At 37.1% G+C, this 22,579-nt stretch overlaps 1 protein-coding gene across 1 annotated transcript; it reads right to left on the reverse strand.

Moving 5' to 3' along the window:
- Positions 1-12,720: 12,720 nt before the first annotated feature.
- On the reverse strand, positions 12,721-21,994 carry LOC122051723 (ADP-ribosylation factor GTPase-activating protein AGD5-like). Its single transcript, XM_042612971.1, has 11 exons — positions 21,664-21,994; positions 19,317-19,375; positions 18,023-18,113; positions 17,854-17,908; positions 17,670-17,760; positions 17,359-17,548; positions 15,903-16,158; positions 15,527-15,699; positions 14,051-14,296; positions 13,921-13,979; positions 12,721-13,192 (listed from the first exon to the last, which is right to left on the reverse strand). Exons 1-11 carry the CDS (start codon positions 21,712-21,714, stop codon positions 13,054-13,056), a joined length of 1,410 nt encoding a protein of 469 aa, XP_042468905.1. The 5' UTR covers positions 21,715-21,994; the 3' UTR covers positions 12,721-13,053.
- Between the last annotated feature and the right edge of the window lie 585 nt (positions 21,995-22,579).

The raw sequence follows: 22,579 nt of genomic DNA on the forward strand, positions 1-22,579 counted from the left end.
TTTAGGAAATCCAAAACTCGAAGTTTTGAGATTCAATTATCAACATTCGAATGTAAACCTCAATCTAAACTTCAACTTAGTCTACTTTTAACCAAACCATTATTGTTTCAACAAAAATATTACCCTTAAATGTATATAAATATATTCCAAGGGTTTAGGAATGGATAACGAGACTAGAAATGGTTTAAAGTGTTGAAATCAGACTTGTGTAGCTAAAATCAGCCTTTTCAATCGATTGGGGTTGGATATCCTTGGGTTAGGGTTGAACAAGTTGACTAAGATTGAGTTGGCTCAAGCTTGAGTCTGGATGTGTGAGTTTCAATGTTTAACAATATATGGAGATTACAGGTGCAATAGTTTGATTGGGGAGATTATTTGTGCAATTCCCCTCTAGTAAAGGTTTAACTAGTTTGATGTGAAGAAGAGTCAAGTAGGTCAAAGCTAACCAGTTACTTGACTGGGAAAGTCCTAACTGGAGGTTAGGCAAAGGCAAGCCCAATAGGAAGGTTTGTAGAAGGGAAAATCCTAGTGAGTGAAGTTAGGTGAAAGTCATGGTGAGTGAAGCTAGGCAGATGGAAAGTCCTAGTGAATGAAGCTAGGAAAATGGAAAGACCTGGTGAGTGAAACTAGGCACGTGAAAATCTAGGTGGGTCAACGTTGACCAGATACCTGGTGTTGGGAAGTCTAAGTAGGTCAAAGGAGTGACCGGATACTTGGCACAAGGAAATCTAGATGGATCAAGGGTGACCGGGCATCTGGTGGAAGGAAGTCCAAGTGGGTCATGGAGGACCGGATACTTGGCACGAGATGGTAAGTCCAAGTGGGTCAAGGTTGACCAATCACTTGGCACTAGGAGAAAAGTCCAAGTGGGTTAAAGGATTGACTGAACACTTGGTGAAGAAATCCCAGCAGGTCAAGGTTGACCGGATGCTAGGCATGAGAAGTTTCAACAAGTCACAGATGACCGGATGTTGGATTTGGGAACCCTTGAGCTTAAGTTTAACATGTCAATGGAGGTCAATCACTTAGCCGATCGATTAAACTAAAGCCAATTGATCAGCCGATCGATTGGGAGAGTACTGCGATAAATAAGAGCCCAATCAATCGGTCAATCGATTGGGAGCCTGAATCACCAGCAAAAAAACATCCTCAATCGATCAGTCAATCGATTAGGCACCGCCAATCAATCGGTCGATCGATTGGGGCTAGAATTCTCGCGTGACGCGAGGAAGGCTGAATTGATCAGGCAATCGATTCAGGCCTTTTCCAGCGAGAGCACAGAGGCACTCTGAATTGATCAGCCAATCGATTCAAGCCTCCCCAATCGATTGACCAATCGATTGGGATATGACCATTGCACAGGTAGTGAGCTTTGGACGGCTGGGATGGCGTGGATCTCACGTGGCAATCGATTGGGAGTAAGCCTAATCGATTGAGAGCTCTAGAGGCTCAGTGTATAAAGTCGTATCAAGCTTTCTTCTCAGTAGTCTTCTTCGCTCGAGCCTTCTTCAAGTGCACGCGATCTTCTCCACTTACTCTCCACCAGTTCTTGGAAGCTTTTGGGGACAAATGTTGTTGCACTTCCAAGGTTCAAGAGACGATCTACATCAACAAGGTCAAGCAAGAAAAGGTTTTTACTTTGTATTCTTGTATTTTCTTCTTATGTGCATTGTATCTTGTTGTGTGAGTGTTGTACGAAGTTTCTCCACCTCCGGTAGTTACCGAGAATGAGTGTTTTTCATAGTGGAGAGCGTGTCGTATGTGGACCCTTGGATTAGTCACCTCTTCTTGAGGTAGGTACCAAATAAATCCTTGTGTTAGCATTGTGAGTCTTGTTTTAAGTTTATTCTACTGCAAATCAACATCATGAAGCAAACAAACCAAGCACGAAGAGATATTCCCCCCCCCCCCCCCCCCTCTAACTACAAATCAACCCTAACCAGTGGTATCAGAGTGAGGTCACTCTTCACTAGAATCATCACTGGAAAGGGCAACGTACTAGAGGGATAAGAAGTTGAAGCAAGTTCAACAAAGTCAAGACTTCAAAAGAGCTCAACTTCAAATGGAATTCTAAGATGTACTCGGATTCGACACAAGGGTGCCTCCACCGTATACATCGGCAAGCTTCAATTCTTGGAAATCAAGAATCAAAAATTTCTTCATGATGGATATAGAGCGAGGGTTTGCTCTTATAGAAAGGTTTGAAGCTCCAAAGAATTCAAAAGGTAAAATTCTCAAGAAAAGAAAATGGAGTAATGAGCAAATTCAAAAGTGCGAAGCAAATGACAAGATAACCAAATTATTTGTTAGTCTATTGCCAAGCATAATTTTATGCAAGAATGGAGAATTTGAAGATGCCAAGGAGCTATGGAGCAAATTAGCTAAAATCCATGAGGTCCCCTTCACTGTACCAAACCAAGAAGAATCCAAAGAGGGTGACTCATTGGATCAAGACCAAGGAGAAGAAGAGCCCGAAGTTGAGAGGTGCTCAACATCGGAAGAAGAAGAAGAAAGTCCATCCTCTAGAGAGAATGAAGACAAAGGCAAAGGAGTATACTCCTTATTTCATGTGCAAGAGGATGAATATGAAGAGGCCTCCACCTCTAAGATTGAGGGGGAGCGTCATTCCTTGACATTAGAGCAAGAAAAAGCTTCTACCTCCGAGTCACATGAAGCAGAAGATGGTGTCACCTCTACAAGTCAAGAAAAATCAAACGGAGGATTATGTGTCATCCCTACAAGAAAAGAAGGTATAACTATTTCAATTTCAAATAATAAAAATCACATTATATGCTTTGAGTGTAGGAAAAAAGGGTACTACAAGAGTAAGTGTCCTAAATTGGCCAAGAAGAAGAGTCAAGTGGCACCCAAGGCTAAGGAGAAGGACAAGGAGGTCGGCCCCATGACAAAGAAGATCAAGGAACACATTGTGTGTTTCTTCTGCAATCAAAGAGGATATTACAGGAGTCAATGTCCTAAGTGGAAGAAACTGTCCAAAGCCAAGGGAGGAAGCTCAACTCAAGGGGGAGCTCTCAAGATCAAACCTAAGGTATCATTTATTAAACCTATTCCTTTAAGTCATGATAAAAAACATGCTAGGTCTAGTTTATATCATTTTAATACTATTTATCATGAACATAGGAAACATGATAGAATTAAGGAAAAACATGTAGCTTATCATGCTAAAATCACTCAACCTAAGGCTAGAAAGATAGAAAACAACTTAGGCAATAACTCTAAGGATTCTAGGTACATGCCTAAGATAAATAAAAATAAAGGTTTTAATGAAAAATCTAAAGTTGAGGTGTTATGGAAGGAAAATCAAGTCTTGAGGTTGAGACTTGATAAATTAAAGAGGACCCTTAGAAAAATCACACATGAAGAACAAGGGTCCAAGAACAAAAGCCTAGGTTTATGACATCAAGATCCATCCAATGGTCGTAGAGGTTTAGGGTATAAACCTAAAACCAAAAAGGATATGACCGAATATCGTAGGGTTCTATATAGCTATGGAACCAACCCTAGGTCTAGGGGTCAGATCAAAGATACAAGGGAAGTTATCCCTAGAAGTATTTTTGCCAAGACCAATGTGACTAAGATTTCTAAGAAGTCTAAGAAAGTCACTAAGAAGGTCACAAGGGAAGCAATCCCTAGAGTTGACCTAAAAGAAATGACCAAGACTTCTACGAAGCCTAGGAAAGTCACTAGGAAGGTATCTAGGGAAGTCATCCCTAGTGAGTACCTAGAGCATCCAAGGAGCACCAATAGGCTTTGGGTTTCTAGGAGCATATTCTCTACATCCTATATAGGTTTAGAAACTCTAAATGGGTAGGGTGGTTAACCCAACCTTAATAAAGTTGATACTTGACGACATTTTCAAGATTTTTGTTAACCTTTGAAAATGTAAAGGATAAATTGTTTACTCTTTGGAAGAGTAAAATGTGCCAAAATTTAAGGAATTGGATTTAATTTAAAATTGACACAAATAAGGAAAACCAAAAGAAATATCAAGTTGGGAGTTTGACATTTTCTTATGAAAATAGGGGTAACCTAGGATGATTTTATTAAGTTTAGCTAAGGTTTAAGAATACTTAGATAGATAATCTAAGTATATTTATTTATGCTAATTGACATGATTATTTACCCATCATATGTCATGACATCATATGTTGCATTCATGCTTATTATGAAAAATAAATAAAAATACTATGTCATGTCATACATACATCATATAGTTATAGTACATCTTCTTTTGAAAAATATTCTTTTTGATGTATGTCATAACTTATCATGCATTATTTTAAATTCCTTATGATCAAGGATAATTACATTTACTAACAAGTGACATCCTAGGTGGATGATTATAATTTAAAATGCTTAGATAGATATGCATGATCCCTAGTTTAGGGCAAAACCAAAATCTACATCTCACAAAGACTATAAGTTAACTTGTATGTGTTTTAGTGCACATTAGATACAAGTAAGATGTTAGGATGATGAACAAGACTCAAGATGTTGATTTAGTGCATCTATTAGAGTTTTGATTTCATCAAAACACATAGTTATGTGTACTCCAATCATTGGGAAAGCTAATGTACAAGTCATGTGCATTGAGCCCAAAGAATATGGTCAGAAATTGGTTTTGAAAATAATTTTAAATATACTTTGGAAAACCTTGGTGAAGGTTGTCTTTTGATTGTAATCATCATTAAAAAGTTAGACACGAAACTTAGAAGAAACATTGAAATTTTTATAAGTTTCCAATGTTGTGTCAATCTTTGAAAATAAGGTGTATTTTCTTAGAAAACTATTTTTCCATGATAGTATATACCCTAAATAATGTCTACAAGAATTTTCATGATTTTTAGAATTTTGTAGAATTTTTAGGGCATTTCTGAATTTCACTGAAATTGGATTTCATGAAATCAGAGATTTAATCAATCAGTCGATCGATTGGAGCATCTCAATCGATCAACCGATCGATTGAGATGGGGTTTCTCGCGAGCAGAAGCTCGCGGAATCGATCCGTTAATCAATTCAACGTTGCTGAATCGATCGGTCGATCGATTCAAATAGTTTCTCCGTGAATAGAAGCTTGCGGAATCGATTAGTGGATCAATTGAAATGGATTCAATCGATTGAGTCTCAACCCCAATCGATTGAAAAGGATGATTTTGGCTATACAAGTCTGATTTTAGTACTTTAAGTCATTTCTAGTCTCGTTAATCATTCCTAAACCCTTGGATTATATTTATATATATTTAAGGGTGATATTTTTGTTGAAACAAGAATGGTTTGGTTAAAAGTAGACTAAGTTGAAGTTTAGGTTGAGGTTTGCATTCAAATGTTGATAATTGAACCTCAAAACTTCAAGTTTTGGATTTCCTAAAGGTTTAGGGATCCCAAGTCATTGTTGGTGCAATGATAGAAGTTTGGAGCATGTCCTTAAGGAGAGTCACTCTTTAAGGACATGAAAATTATTTTGTTTAAACACATTAGAAGGTGGTTAATCTTCGTTAGAGAAAATGCTCTAGGATGAGCATTGTGAGGTGGTTTAATGCTCAAGGGTGATCATTGGATACAATGAAGGGTATGAGACCTCCATTGTAGTGTTGTGAACATGTGATGTTGTGAACAATGTATGAGTAACTCTTCAAGGGGAGAGTTTTCGATGTGTGCCAAAGGAGGAGAATGTAGGGTTTAAGTTAGGTCTTCATTATCCAAAAGAGGAGTTTGCCCTCTAGGAAAGGAAGAAAATGAAGGAAACCTTCATTCATGCTTTCGCATGAAGAAGTTGAGATTATGAGACTAGCCTAACTTAAAGGTATTGTCAAATATTAAAAAGGAGGAGATTATTGGTGTAATATCCATGGGTCAGGATTGACCCAGTTAACTAAACTTGAGTTGGCTCAAACTTGAGTCTTGATATGTGAGTTTCAATATTTGACAATATATGAAGATTACAGGTACAATAGTCCGATTGGGGAGATTGTTGGTGGAATTCCCCTTTAGTCAAGGTTTGATCGGTTTGATGTGAAGAAGAGTCAAGTAGGTCAAGGCTGACCGGTTACTTGACTAGGAAAATCCTAACTGGAGGTTATGCAAAGGCAAGACCAATAGGAAGGTTGGCAGAAGGGAAAATTCTACAGAGTGAAGCTAGGTGAAAGTCCTGGTGAGTGAAGCGGGGAAGGTGAAAGTCCCGGTAAGTGAAGCCGAGCAGTGAAAAAATCCTAGTGAGTGAAGCCAGGTGAAAATCCTAGTGAGTGAAGTTAGGTGAAAGTCCTGGTGAGTGAAGCTAGGTAGATGGAAAGTACTAGTGCGTGAAGCTAGGCAGATGAAAAGACCTGGTGAGTGAAGTCAGGCACGTGGAAATTCAAGTGGGTCAAGGTTGACCGGACACCTAGTGTTGGGAAGTTCAAGTAGGTCAAAGGAGTGACTGGATACTTGGCATAAGGAAATCCAGATAGGTCAAGGGTGACCGAACATCTGGTGGAAGGAAGTCCAAGTGGGTTATGGAGATCGGACACTTGGCACGAGACGGTAAGTCCATGTGGGTCAAGGTTGACCGGTCATTTGGAACAAGGAGAAAAGTCCAAGTGGGTCAAAGGATTGATCGAACACTTTTGAGGAAGTCCCAGCAGGTCAAGGTTGACCGGATGCTAGGCATGAGGAGTTTCAATAGGTCACGGTTGATCGGATATTAGATTTGGGAACCCTTAAGCTTAAGTTAAGCAAGCCAAGGGAGGTCAATCGATCAACCGATCGATAGAACTGAAGCCCAATCAATCAGCCGATCGATTGGGAGAGTGTTACGATAAATAGCAACCAATCGATTTCCCGATTGATTGGGAGCCTGAATCGTAAGCATAGAAGCATCCCCAATCGGTCGGTCAATCAATTGGGCACCGCCAATCGATCGGTCGATCAATTGGGGCTAGAATTCTCACGCAACGTGAGGAAGGCTGAATCAATCAGACGATCGATTCAGACCTTTTCCAGCGAGAGCAGAGAGGCACTCTGAATTGATCATCCAATCGATTCAAGCTTCCCTAATCGATTAACCAATTGATTGGGATATGACCGTTACATAGGTAGCGAGCTTTGAATGGCTGGGATGACACGGATCTCATGTGGAAATCGATTGGGAGTAAGCCCAATCGATTGAGAGCCCTAGAGGCGTAGTGTATAAAGTCGTAGCGAGCTTTCTTCTCAGCAGTCTTCTTCACTCAAGCCTTCAAGTGCATGCGATCTTCTCCACTTACTCTCCGCCAGTTCTTCGAAGCTCTTGGGGACAAATGTTGTTGCACTTCCAAGGTTCAAGAGACGATCTACATCAACAAGGTCAAGCAAGAAAAGGTTTTTACTTTGTATTCTTGTATTTTCTTCTTGTGTGCTTTGTATCTTGTTGTGTGAGTGTTGTACGAGGTTTCTCCACCTCCGGTAGTTACCGAGAAGGAGTGTTTTTCATAGTGGAGAGCGTGTCGTATGTGGATCATTGGATTAGTCATCTCTTCTTGAGGTGGATATCAAGTAAATCCTTGTGTTAGCATTGTGAGTCTTGTTTTAAGTTTATTCTACTGCAAATCAATATCATGAAGCAAGCAAACCAAGCGCAATAAGCTATTCACCCCCCCTCTAGCTATAAATCAACCCTAAAACTGTTCACAAGCACAAAATGTCTCTGTAAGCCCATTTTTAAGAGGGCAGTTGACTGAGAATAATGGCAGTCGATTGATACAGTCTGAAAATATTTTTCAGCATTAGAAAATGACCAAAAGAGTAATGAATATGTATGTAATCTTATAAGGAATTAATACATGATATTTATGGTCATTAGAAGTTAAAGAGTCCAATCATTGGGATATTGTTGGAGCTCTTTTTGATGTATGACAAAGGGGGAGAAGTGTTGGGTTTAAGTGGGAAACCTACACACCATTGTAAGAAAACCTAGCTCAAGGGGGAGCTTAGGTGAAGGGGGAGCAATTGCTCACTTGTTGGAAAAGGGGGTGAAGTTTAACTTTACGGGAAATCCTAGCTAGGAGGATGTATTGCTATACTATTTCCCTAACTTTAATGGGTTGTCAAACATCAAAAAGGGAGAGATTGTTGGAGAAATCTAGGTGCCCTAGGTTTTAATGTTTGAGCAAAGATTTAAATTAGGTTTATTGGCTTATTTGATATGCATTGTGAGTGTACAGGATACATATACAAAAAGAAAAGTCCAAGTGTGATCTTGGCAAAAGAGAAAAGCCAAAGTGTCTTGGCGCTGTAAGTCCAAGTATATAGTCTTAGCAACGTAAGTCCAAGTGTGACATGACAATAGTTGAAGTCTCGGAAGTGAGGAACCTCTTGGAAAAGAAAGACCCAACAACTAAGACAAGGTCGAAGGAAGCTCCAAAAGGTAAGGCGTGAAGGATGGGGAGGCATCCGAGGGATGCGAGGCTGATGGAGAAGGCTGGGTTTAGGTTGGTCAGACAAGAACGAGTGTTGAGTGAATGTACTCGGGGGAGGGGGGACAAAATCCTAGGGTTAGGGTTTTACCAATCGACTGGCAACTGGACCAGTTGACTGGGCCAGGGCACAGAATATTTCTGTATTCAATGGCTATGAAAATAGTAAACTAGTACTATAGAAGTTACTGTAGCAGTAAATTGGTACTTCTATCAGTCGACTGGTATCGAGTCGTTGGAATGTAACAGTTAAATTCTACAGAGAACCAGTTGACTGGTGGCAGGACACACAGCTAGGTATTTCCTCCCGAGCTTTATTTAAGAGAGCTCGTGGTGCTTGACTAAGGTTGACGAAATAGACTTGGTTAAAGTCTATTTGAGTCTCCCAAGCCCTCATGTGATCGGTGTGCTTATATTCAAGTGTTTGTGGCGAGCTTTCTCTACTGACAAGGAACTTGAGCTAGCCGGAGGTTTTTCGGGGAGTCATCCATCGACGGATCAGAATTGTCCACCTTACAGATAGTTATAGAGTAGGAGCCCTAATCTTCGAACCACGTTAAACATAACGTGTTGGTTTGTTTTCTTGTTTATTGTCTTCTAGGGTTTAGCTTTATACTTGTTAGTCGTGTTTTTGTATTCGTTGTGCGCTAACAAGTTATAGGAAGCGAACATTGTGGGTGATCGGCTATTCACCCCCCCCCCTCTAGCCGGGCATCAAGGTCCCAACAGGTACTACAAAACCATTTTTTAAAATTAGAAAAATATCAAATCTATTTTGTAGGACACCTCCATTTTTTTCTTCCATTAGGTGAAGTCTCCCTCGAATTTAGGCGGATGGATACTTGTTCTGACCATTATCTTCTATGCTTTGTCGGTGGTTAATCCTTTTAAAGCGGTTGGGCTCTGATACCACTTGTTGGTTCCTGTGAGGCCGGCTAGAGGGGGGTGAATAACCTGTAAAAAGAGTTAGTAATTTCTCTTGCTTGGAACTTAGCATGGACGCAAATATTAGATAACTAATATAAAATAAATGAACAATATAAAATAAAAGAGACAAAGATTTTTACTTGGTTACAACCTAAGTGGTTGTTAATCTAACACAGTTGCAAAGCTCCACTAAAAGTATCTCCTTTGTTAAAGGCAGAGAAGCCTCTTACACACATTGACAGCTCAAAAATGACTAGAAAAGTTAATACAGAAGTTATTTATTTCCTAGCTCTAAGGGTCTTTTTATAGCCCCTGGAAAACTTTATTTAAAGCTGGAAGGCACCTTCAATAAGGTTCAAGGCGCTTTCAATCAGACAAGTTTTATCGCCGAAGATAAAACTTTATCTTAGCGCTAACGGTCATTGGAAGGCGCCTTCAATAGGCTGGAAGGTGCCTTCGGTACTATTCATGGAAGGTTCCTTGCAATCCATTGAAGGTGTCTTCCCTAAGACAGATCAGCTCCTTAAATGATCTTCCTTCTCCTTGAGCGTTCTGTTCTGGCTTCTTGTCCCTCAGAAACGTCACGCGCTTCATCCGCCAGCATACTCTTTCGCAGCACCTCGTCTCTCAGATACACTGAGCTTGTCAACTCTTTCTCATGCCATCCTTCTCGCTAACTGTGTCTTTCGCTTAACTTATTGTGCTCCTAAGTTTCTGCACATTAATCCTAATACAAGTTTATCATGAGTATATGTAACTATATTACAAGACAGGTAATGACAACATAATCCATGGTAAGCAGTAGGGTAATGTTTACTCATTGCAGATAATATTTCACGATGTCTATCAGATATAATTGTCATCTTTGATGGATCAATTACAAGAAATATCTTTAAATGATTTTAAAACCATTCCCATGCAGCGTCACACTCAACCTCAGCAATTGCAAAGCCAACTAGAAGAAGATTTGCATTACCATCTACTATTGTGGCCATCAATAATACACCAGGATACTTGCCCCTTTCGTGTATTGCATCAATTCTAATTAATTTTTGAAAATAAGTTCGAAAAATTCTTCCACATGCACCAAAAGCCCAAAAATAATGTTGAAATTTATCATCATTTCTTTTCAATGTAACATATGTATCTGGGTCTCTATATTTTATCTCATGAAATAGTCCAGAGAATCACCATAATCCTTAACCGAATCACCTACCACCTTATTTATAGCTTTCACACGTGCATTGTATGCCTTGCGATATGATATATTCACTCCAAATTATGATTTCATCTCATTCTGAATGTTTATGAGTCTATAATTTTATAACACCATAAAATGACTTTCAATCTAAGAAGTTATAAATAAAGATGTGCATATAGGATAATCAATTGTTGTCATACTAAGAATTCAATATCTCTCCTTGCAATTATTATCCATGTATAATTTTCTTCATCACAAATTGCTTTAACTCTATTCTTCCTGGTGTTCTTTATTTTGTATGTGAAGCATATATTCATAGCATATTTAGCAAGTGTATATTTAAAAAAAATTGAGTTGCGTATACCTAAAATAAGAATTGATATATATTTATGTTAGTACTACTGAAATTGAGTTGAGTTAACATTATGGAAGTTAAGAAAAAATACGTTACCTAACCAACACAAATTCCTCGACAGAATCATCTACTTCGTTCATTAGCAACGAAACAAATCTTTTGTTCATTTTATATGCATCTTTAGCTAATGAAAACTGCTCATCAAGGTCACTATATTCATTAGTGTTCATTGGCTTATCTAATAAATAGTGCATATCATTTGTTAAGAATTCATCCTCAAAAATATCCATTTGATTTTTCTCTTCCATTCTGTTCTCGTTATATTCTTGTTTAGTCCATGTATCCTCAAAAATCTTCCAATACTGTAAGTATTGAGTCATCCTCAAAACTAGGAGCTTGTTCATTCAGATTGAAATTGTAATTCATATTGTCGGTACTCATATTTATATTTATAGTGATGGATTTGTTTCGATTCTCTATTTGTGAATCTATAGATTGTACCATAATTTTGAGCACCTCATAGAAATTTAATCTTTCTTATATTGATATAATCATAAATTAATCATATTGCAAATAAAAATTCTATTAAAATTGTAAATATTTAAAAAAAACACAATAACCTAGTAGAGGAATTCAATAGATCATATGTGGATCTTATTCAAATTATACTATAAATCTATTAGGATTTAGAAACAGATATGATAAAACATGATTAGGGTTTTGATTTAAAGGGTTAAATAAAGATATTTAAAAATTAAAAATGTTAATCTTCAAATTGATAATACTCATCTATAAAAAAAGAAAAAAGACAACTAAAAATCAATAGAAGAAAATACATGTCTCAATTGATCACAGTGAAAAGCTCCATCCTCGGTAGGATTTTAAATGTTATCGGTGCTTTGAAGTTTTTCTTGAATGCTTGCAATTCAAGAAGATTTGAGGATGTTTCACCACACAATGAATAGTGTCGAGTGTAGAGTGTCAAGAGTTTTGGAACTGTCGAAATTTACACCAAACCAAAGCATGAAACTTTGGTTTTAAGAAACCTTCGCCCTACAAGAAGATTTGAGCACTGATTAAAAAAAAACATACCTGAGTTTTGCGGTCGAAAATGGTCGGGAGGAGAGTTGTTTATCTTTGTTGAATTGTTGTTGCACCGTGCTGCAGGCCGTCGAAAGATGTCAGTGTTGGACATGACATGGTGTTTAGGTTTGGCGAAGAAGTTGCACCGTTGTCGACCGTCGGTGTTGATTTAGACACCCGTTACAAAGAGATATCGATATGGTTCAAATTTCTCTTTCAGTTCAAATGCACGCGGCAGCCACGAGAGAAAAGGCTAATTATAAAATTGGTATCCCATATGTGATTTGATAATTTACAAAGTAACATACATGAAATAGATATTTGACAAACTTAATTAAGCGGTTCAACATAGTCACCGACTACACAATAAGGTCGTTCAACATAGTCACCGACTACACAGTAGGACCCTGCTCTTGTCAACCGCTCAGTACAGTCCAGCTCGAGCCTCCGCATGATCATCTTTTTCCATGAAATAAATATTAAAAAAAACTAAAATTTTCTTCAGTTTTTAAATTCATCGTCCTCAACTAAACATATAGGATTGATTTTATTTAATTATAAACATATAGGATTAATTTAATTTAATTAAAAATTTTAAGTTGATAATTTTGCCTACTTAAAAATGGACTTGGAATAAAGAAGTGTAGTCACGATATTTCCTTGACAATGCAAGATAAGCATCCAGAACGAAACGAAATAGCAACTTAGAAAAATTATAAGAATTCTAACATAAATGCGTCTGTGCTGACGAAAATGTAATGTATTTACAGATGCTGACAGGCTAGTTAAATAATCTTCAACACAATGTGACTTATTAGATGAACATGTATTTGGATGGGAAGAACTTTTTTTTGTTGTTGCTGAATCTAATATTTGGCAATGCACACTACAAGAAACATCTGAAATGGGGCATAATTCATACAAATGAAAGCTAAAGAGGTGGCAGCAAACTGCCCCATCAAGAGCTTCCAGACCACCTGGAATTCAACTCGAGTGCAATATAAAGATAGCAACCATGGAACTTCTGAGAATAAACTTCAATGTTTGGAGAACATCCCTTGAGTTAAGGTAGAAAAGTCGTAGTCTTTTCCAGATTTATTAGACGTCGCAGGAGACGAAGATGCAACAGCTTTGGTTACTCCATTCATTGCTGAAGGCCCCCCTGCATGGTGCATCCTGAGGTAGGAATAGAATGTGATCAAACAATGAATATGAATTGCGCAAGTTGAGCTAAACGATGAACGGAGGATCCAAGATTAAACAATCAGGCTTGATGCAATTAAAGATATCCCACAAACAACCTAAAATGCAGACCAAAATATTGATCAATCTTCTAGCTTAAGTATCTTGTTTCTGTACGAGAATGGTACAATTGGCACCATTGGCATTACATGGCTTGATAACCACAAGAGAACCAGAGCAGGAAAAAACACAGTGAAAACAATACTGGTACAAACATCATAATTTGCAATAACCACTAATATCCAACAAAGTAGCCAAGATGCAGGACTTAGGGGGTGCTTGGTTGGACGAAATGGGAATGGGGAATGGGAATGGAATTATGGTGGTTGGTTTGGATAAATAGTGATGGGTCCCACGGAATCAATCCCCCAAACATAGGAATGGGTCATTTCTTAGCAAAATGGGGGGTATGGAAACCTTTCCATTCCCATGCCCCACTTCTATCATTCTCATTCTCATTCTCATTCCTATTCCCTTATGGGAACCAAGTGCAGCCTTAGTTTTTGTATTAAATTACAAACCATCCCAGATGATTTGGGAAACAAAAACTCACATCGAGGCCAAAATACTTGCAGAATCAATCGAACCAGGTAATCAACATTCTCTGACAGAAATAAAAATTGGGAAATCGACTGGAGGGAAAAATGAAGGTGGTCAATTACCCGGGTTTTTGAATATTGTTGTAGTTCAATGAAGGATGTCTTTGAGCTGCAATCCCAGTCTGCAGAGTAAAAAAGGAAGGGTTATAACCAATTATCTGTTGCATTAGCAAGTAATGAATCAGGGCACTACCTGAAAATGATTGGAACTTTTCTGATTATCTACTGTGGTTATTCCTGGGGTTTGATGACCTAAGTTTGGCCAATTTTGAGGAATGGCATTCATATGAGGTGCAATCAAGGCTGTCCCAGCTGATTGATTAGAAATTCCAGATAATACAGGACGGACACCAGATTTAGCAGCTGCCAGAAGAGCTTGCTGCTGGGAAAGAAATGCAAGCTGTTGCTGGTGAATGGAATATGGTGAAACTATATTTGACTGAAAAAGAAATAGAGAATATTAGTGAGTGTACATTATTACATATACAATAGAGTAATCATAATCTTTAGTTAAACTTGTAGTGGCAGGAAGATGGCAATACTCTTTAACTATTTAGGTGGTAAAATTGCCACAGTTTAGTTCGTTGATATTGAGTGATTCAAAGAGTTCTATAACAAAGTACAACACATATGCCCCATGATTCAACTTCCCTACAAAGATGACTGAACCATTTAAAGATAAAAACATGGAAAACATATGAAAACACTCAACTCAATTTCGTGGTTTGCATTTATCTAGGATACTACACTTTTGTGCGCACAGTCAAGCATGGGGATACAACAACAACAACAATCAAGCCTTATCCTACTAGGTGAGGTCAGCTATATGGATCCTTCTATGCCATTATACTCTATCCCCTAGTATATCATCATCTATATTTAAATAAATTTTATCTTATTTTATTATTGCTAACAAGCCTTTTTTGGTATTCCTCTCCCTTGTTTGATGTGCGTATTTGTCATAGTTTCACATTGTCTAACTGGGGCATTTGTTGGTCGTCGTACATGTTCATACCATCTTAAACGTATCTCTCAAAGTTTTTCCTTAACAGATGCAACTTCGATTCTCTCTAATGCTCATTCCTTATTCTGTTCATCCTCATATGTCCACACATCCACCTTGACATCCTTATCTTTACAACTTTCATCTTCTGCTCATGTACCCGAGTCATAGCCCAACATTCAAAGTCATAGAACATAGGAGGCCTAACTGTCATTTTGTAGAACTTCCCTTAAGTTTTAGAGATACTTTACGATCACATAAAACACCCGACGCTAACCTCCATTTCAACCATTCTACTTGTATTCTATGTAAGACATTTCTTTCAATCCCTCCATCGTTTTACAAAAATAATCATAAATACTTAAAGCTCTTAGTTCTAGACAACTCGTCATCTCCTATCTTAACAATTGTTTCATTACGTTTAATATTGTTAAACTTAAATTCTATATATTCTGTTTTTACTCTACTAAGCCTAAACCATTCACTTTTAGTGTTTTCCACCGAGATTCTAATTTAGCATTTAATATTTCATGTGTCTTATCTATCAAAACAATAATAAATTCTTAATTTATACTAGCCAAGAAGCATGCAGATTACTGAGAAACTTGAGTATACGAAAACAGATGAATAAAATTCGAAATAATATATGCAGAACACACAAGTAACCTTTTCAAAAAGGCTCATAATGTCACTTTTTACATTCGCATGAGACTTGGCTGGACTTGAAGATAGTGTCAGGACAGGAGACTCTTTGAATAAATCTTGAATTCCCACTGCAGGTTTACTTTCCACTGGTTTTGAACTACCTGTTTGGGTCGCAGAAGTTGTCATCGCAGCAGCTGTTGGATACATGGTGCATTAAAACCGTAAGTAAACATAAAACCAAAAGTACCATCATACAGTTATGAAGAAGCATCACAGGAGCTGAACGGATAAACCATAGGAGCACCAATTCAAAAGAGCTTTAAAGAGTTGATTTGTGTCACTATCTGTATATCACAAAGCACCTTGACAACCTTTCAAAAAAAACTCAAACACATACATTGGAATCCTGCCCATGAATTATCATCCTTGGAAGATGAGTCTGAGCCATTTGCAGTAGGTGTCTCTATTGTAAAAATATTGAGAAGATCAGCTACATAATCAGCTTTTGCAGGTGGCACTGAGGTATCAACTTTTGGTGGTGGTGCTGGTGTATTAACTTTTGGTGGTACATCTGCATGGGTTGGTGCAGACTCTGGAGATTGTGAAGAGCCACCCTTGGGCACAGAAGGCTCAACTTTTGTCACTGTGGATACCTGTTACTCCATCAAACCATGCCAATCAACATGCTTGTTAAGCAGCTCTCCATAGGTATTGTTGATAACAGGAAGTATGTTAAGATAAATTTCAGAAATAATGCAGAACACAGATAGAGTGAACGTACATAATAGAACAGTTGTAACTTAAAAATGATGAGATAGAAAAGTTGTGCTTAACAAAGTAATATCTTGAAGAACACAAGCTAGAGGAGAGGAGAGAGAGAGAGAGAGAGAGAGAGAGAAGGCAAATGAGTATCGCCACCAGCCAAGATCAAATCAGGAAATCACTTGTAATGATTCTAATATACTCCTTTTGACTGCTAGGGGGTTCTTGAAATAGAAAGAATAAACAAGAAAACATTTTAAAAACTGCCAAAATATTCATCTTGTGTGAAGTATCTTCAGATTTTTGCAAAATCACATCGTCAGACTAATTCTGCTCAATAAACATAAACAAATTTAAGAAAAAACTTATTTCCACAGTGGCACGTGCATCTGGTAAAAGGAGGAAAATATACAAGACTGATGGAGCTCTATGTGTAATTTTGGGTCTTCCCCTCGCCTTCCCCCTCTACCTTTCACCAAAGTAAATCCAACCTTAGAGTAGAAGATATACAGATAGAGGGACATCAAATAGAAATTGATGTAATAACAAATGACTTACTGGTTTTGAAAATCATTAGTGGCATAGCTTAACATAGAACTTAGTGGAGAGATAAGATTGTACACGGCTCAAATAGTTAGGACAAATACTTTTAATGTTGATGACTTAATATGGTGATGATAGACACTAACTAATTGTAAATATGAAGATAAGTCAAGTGTGTACATCTGTGTGTGTGTGTGGACAAGGCAACAACATCACATATTTATAATACACAGCAAACCATGATACGCTGACAAAATCCAATTCGAACAACAGCATTATTCATCCGGTCAGTTTAGTGTCCAATTCAGCTGCCCTCAATTTTCCTTAATATTTAGAACTACGAATCAAAAGCCTAAGATTATACAGACTCATTAGAGTGACAAATGTCACTAGAAGTATCAGGATTATACTTACAAGAGTATGAGAATTAAACAAACAGAAATCAATCTATCATATACATATTGTACTTGCAAAAGAAGATCCCAAATGTAATAGCAGACTTGTACATAAAGCTTCCATAGCTCAAACAATAGTTCAGATTACTTCACCTGACTGGGTAGCTTAGGTGTTGCTGGGGTAGTTTTTTTGGCATTAAGCTGTGCATTGTTAAGTTGCTCCTCTCTCGAACTCACTTTGTTGTCAAAGTGCCTCTGTGGAGATTCAGCTGTCCTCTCTTCTCGTGCATTTGAAGGTGATTTCGATGGTCCATTCCTAGGTACCCATCTTTTATCATCATATCTGGCAATAAGAACATTGTTATTCAAGTACTTTTAGGTAATCAGCTAATCTGAGAAAATCATATGACAATTCATTTATGTAAGCAAATGAACTGAAGTAATAAAGTACATAAATCCCATACTTAGCACGAATAAAATTTTCAATTCCGACTCTGTCATAGTTTGGAGGAAGTTCTGCTTCCCAGTAGTTGTTTGATTTTTCATTTCCCATAGCTAAAAGAAGAAAACAAGTAGAGCTCAATATAAAATTTTGTCTTCAGTAGTAAAATGTGAATAATGCAAACCATACAGTTAGACAGTAATTACATTGAATAAATGTAACCTGCTCTGGAAGCCATGTATCAAGCGTAGCAGATCTGACCTGTAAAAGAATCATGAACCAATCAAAAGTCTTAGCACAAACAAATCTCAATATTATAGAAAGAAATGTTTTTAAAAAGTTAATCAAACCACGTGAAAAGAAACTGCACAAGACCTTTGATATGTGTACTCCCAAACTTCTATGTATTCCAGAACACTGCATGCATATAAAGATTCCAAGATTAACACTAGCCCATCTAGGACCTCTGCAAGATGACAAACCAAAATCAGAGCAGCAGAAAGGTTTAACAGTTTAATAATATTTTTTTTAAAAAAAAAGGAGGATTGGAACATAATTGGATGATGGATCTCTAAAGCTGTTCCAACATGTACACAAAAACACACACACACACACACAGCCAAAAAGGAAAAGGAAAAAAAAAACAGGATTTCATTTATTGATGCTTAACTCTACGATAAATGCCAGGCAATGATGGAACCAAAAACCTGAAAAATAAGACTGATGGCTTGAAAAAACATGGTGGCGTGATCCAATTTTAATTCTTTCAATGGTTTTAAACAAATATATTTGTTGGCAATTGATCTCAAAATGGCATGGGTCCTACAACAAATTTACAAAAGCAAAACATAGGCTGGAACTGATTGGAATGAAGACCACTAAAGCACACATCAGTATCAATGGCAATCATGACACATCTCACAGCTGGTTCCCATTTCAATAAGTTTATGTGACAAGAGTAAGGTTTATTTCATGCAACATATTAACTGAATGAAGTTGGTCACTAGGAAAAACATTAACTTCAAACAGAAAAATGTAAAAACATGAACACAGAAGAAAGTACTATAGACAAGAACTAAATGAACAAGTTGATTCATTCTACATTTAGATCTTCCAAGTTGTAGATAGTATTAACATTAGTATCCCAGAAAATGAGAGGATTAGAGCTGCTCTCATCCAGAAATTTCAAATTGAAAAGTTAACCTGAATATGCATATTACATGCAAATAGATAGGAAAAACAAGTTAAATTGGAAAAGTTGACTATAGAAATAGCTTAATAAATTCTATGACATTTTTTACACAACAAGGAATAACAAATTGAAAAGTTATTCTAAAATTACAATAAGAATGTAATATATAAAACCAAGCACTCAATTGCTACTGTTGATACTGATGAAGAGCCATGCTAGTAAATATGCAGCAATTTCTTATGCTCATCAGGTCACAACAAATATGTCTATAACATGTACAGTTTTCTATAGCTTTTCTCCTATGATACTAGCACTGATGAAACAATCTATATGTCAATTGTGTGTTATACTGTAATTGCTCTTGAGAAGTTAAGAAGGTGGTCTTCCAACAACCACTATCACCATTGAGATCATTGCTAAATTTCTTCTATGATTGAGCAACAAAAACATGAAGGTTTTGTCTCCTCCACCACTTACTTAGCTTTACAATCAGCGCATTCCCTGTTTCCTGGCAACTTCATAAGTCCCTCAAGCATCTGAAATTACATGAAAACAAAAAAGGAGGGAAAAAATGCCCCTTAGCAAATCTAGAAGTGTGATATCAAAAGTTATGCAATCATTGAGTTCTAGAATAGTAGTTCCAAGGCCATATTACATATAACTTTATTCTAATAGCAAGCAAACTACCAAAAAAACTTGCTTACAAGAAATTGAACTATACTAGAAGCGAAAAAATTGGGGAAAACTCTGAGAAACCTTATAAACAATAAGATAAATATGAACTACATACAACCGAACAGTAGAGCTACCTCTTAAGATTATTGAAGTGGGGCCAGCTTGAACTATCGACAAGTACCCAAAATGAATATACTACAAAAGTTTGCCTGTGACCACTAAGCTTTATGCAAGCAAGACAAATACTATTCAATGACTAAAGATTACTGGACGATTGCATTCCAAAGGAACATGAAATAATGAACCACATCAACAGAAAGTCCAAACAAAAGGACAATGAATTTTAACAGTGTCAAACCATTATCATGAACCAAAGATAAGCAAGGAGCTACCATCTCAGAGAAGACCAGACTCAAAAGCAGGACCACACAAGAAATATAATTGTATTTTATTCTTTTTGACTGCCAATATATTTGCAAATATAAATGTTCTCTCCCCATGTTTCCTCAACATCCTAGATGTAATGGCCTTCAAAATTATATGTTTATGAGAACTTTTGTCAAGTTGCAGTAGCAGGCTAGCAGCATAGAGGTTGAGGGATCACACACAACCATAAGGTCATATGGCATAACAAGCACTTGAAAAATTATCCTATAATTCCTAGCAGGATGACTAATGCTAAGAAAGGGAATTTCATCCTCATCTTTTGTCATGGGTGTTGAACTTCTTGTGATCGATTTTTTCTAATCCATCATTGGAGAAATGAGATTTGTCTGCTTGACTTATCAATTTTCTATTCTATATCTACCCTTATGAGTTCGATTACTTAAATCCAGAACAGTTGTAAAGACAAAATCACCCAAAATGGCTGAAGTGTCTTGATTGTGGATACTTCATCAACTTCTACCAACAATCAAATTTTGGGAGAGAAAAATAGAGTTGACAAATTCAAGGATTAAACTTCAGAACGTCAACTTGTCAGCTTATCAAGGACTAAACCGGTTATATATTGTTTTTTTTTTTTGTCCAATTTTTCATAGCCACCAAAATTTCCATCTTAGCTATGAAACTTCATCCACACAGAATTAGGTGATATTCTTAACTCCTTCAGCATGGATTACCCTATAGCCATTACTGATTGTATGATGATTAAAACAGAAACCAACAAGAACTTTTTAATAACTAATAAGATCTTCTTTAAATAGTGATTTATGTACAAAGTTAATAATCTTACTTATGATTCACAATTAACCAATTAATAAATATATTTGTTTCCAATTTCTTTCTGTTCATTTCCTACATGTTTCCACGCATTTCAATTACTTCATCTAAATCCAAAACTCAAGTTCTATGCCCTGTTATGGTCATATTTATTTTCAGAGAAGTTCACAATAATATCCACGAGTTAGCATAAATTTGTCTAAACAATGTATTTTCAGTTTGTGTGACTATATATTATTTTATAACCAAACAAATGGAGATCTAAATATCCTTTTGTATTAGCTAGTTCTTTACACATTAGCTCTTTAAGATGAGTGAATAAGACCCTAACATATATCCTTAATCCTTTTTCAGTACTAAACTTAAACTTACCAAGTATGTTGCACCAATGAGATAATTTTATGGGAATTAATTTCACAAACCGAAGCATCAGAAGGGAAAATTTTGAACGACTCAAATCCAAAAACACACCAAGATAGAAACTACTTTTTCTAGTTCACCTGAGTTATTTCTTAAACCCACAAGATTATCTACCTCCGGACTATAGGTCAAATCAAGAATTCATGAAAAATCTTCAAATCAACAGTGGATCAGACCATCAAATCCTCCGAAGAGAAGCACAAAGACAGATCTTTTTCCTCAACATATCAGGAGCACATAGCACCGTCAAAATAGTAGTGTACTAATGTGGAAACCAAAGAACACCGAAGAAATACCCATCAGACAGCTCACAGACCTCCAGCAACTACGAGCACCAAAAGGAGCACAGAAATGACATCCACAATCGCAGATCTCACAATTTCCGTTTTTCAACAATCAGGACGTCAAATCGATCCAAATTTTTCTTAAAATCAACACCTTTATACTCCAAAAGCACAAAAGATAAAGTGAGAAACAAGACAAGGCATGATCTGAAGAAAATACTGACCTTCTTGTGCTTGGCATTGAGCTCTTTGGAAACTGAGGCCTTCTCGTTCATCGTTCTGACCAGAATTCCTCAACTAACCGAGCAACAAAGCGCCGTATATCCACCGATATATTAGCACCGGTATCAAAGATAGGGCAAACAAAGAGAAATCAGATAGTGAAGAAAAAGATAAAGTTATTGTTGCTATCGCCCCCTTCCCTCCGCCTTCCTTCCAGTAGATAGACGTGAGTCTACGGAAGGAGAAAAGCAAGAGGAAGAAGGGGAGTAAAAGAGGAGGAGACCCAGCAACGACGATCGTCTAGTTCTTGACCTTCTTTTAATCGATCAATTGCCTTTTATGTGTATTTTATTGCGTTTATTATTTTATTTTAGTGCTTTTGCCCCTTCGTACACACGGAATCAGGGGCCTCAACAATGCACGTGTCCACCCAGCGCCGCTTACTTAGGTTTCATTATTCATTATCAGTTTTCCCCTTTATTTTTCCCCCTCGGGACGATCTAATAACTAACACATGAGATATTATCACCTTAAGATCTAAAGCTCAAATTTCAGCAAAGCTGAGATAAATATTTTCCTTATATGTTAGTCATTATTCCAAAGACTAGTAACCGTTCGTGATTTATCTCCTTCATATTGGCCCTGGAATGAATTAACGGAGACGTTAGGAGCGAGCGTATTTAGCTTTTGTCATCTTGATTTTATCCTTTTTTTCAATAAAGTACCAATAGTCTTTAGAAATATAAGTCCATCCACAATTTCCGTTCAATTCATTAACCAAACTAGTAGGATTGTTCACGGAATTCGATATATTGACTTAGATCAATATTTCTGATACAGTGATAAAAGTAGGCCCCTCAAAAAATGGGTCAAAGATTAGGTAACGTGAAGATCAAAATCAAGCGATCAAGATAAGGT

The sequence above is a fragment of the Zingiber officinale genome, chromosome 3A, assembly GCF_018446385.1.
Source record: "Zingiber officinale cultivar Zhangliang chromosome 3A, Zo_v1.1, whole genome shotgun sequence".
NCBI classification, from domain to species: Eukaryota; Viridiplantae; Streptophyta; class Magnoliopsida; order Zingiberales; family Zingiberaceae; genus Zingiber; species Zingiber officinale.

Bases quoted from the DNA above. Each gene is read 5' to 3' on its own strand.
- LOC122051723 (XM_042612971.1), bottom strand. From the start codon at position 21,714: ATGAACGAGAAGGCCTCAGTTTCCAAAGAGCTCAATGCCAAGCACAAG. The intron at 17,761-17,853 runs GTAATTACTGTC...TTCTTCTTTTAG, and splicing joins GCAGGTTACATTTATTCAAT to CTATGGGAAATGAAAAATCA. The intron at 17,549-17,669 runs GTATGGGATTTA...TCTTATTGCCAG, and splicing joins GAAAATTTTATTCGTGCTAA to ATATGATGATAAAAGATGGG.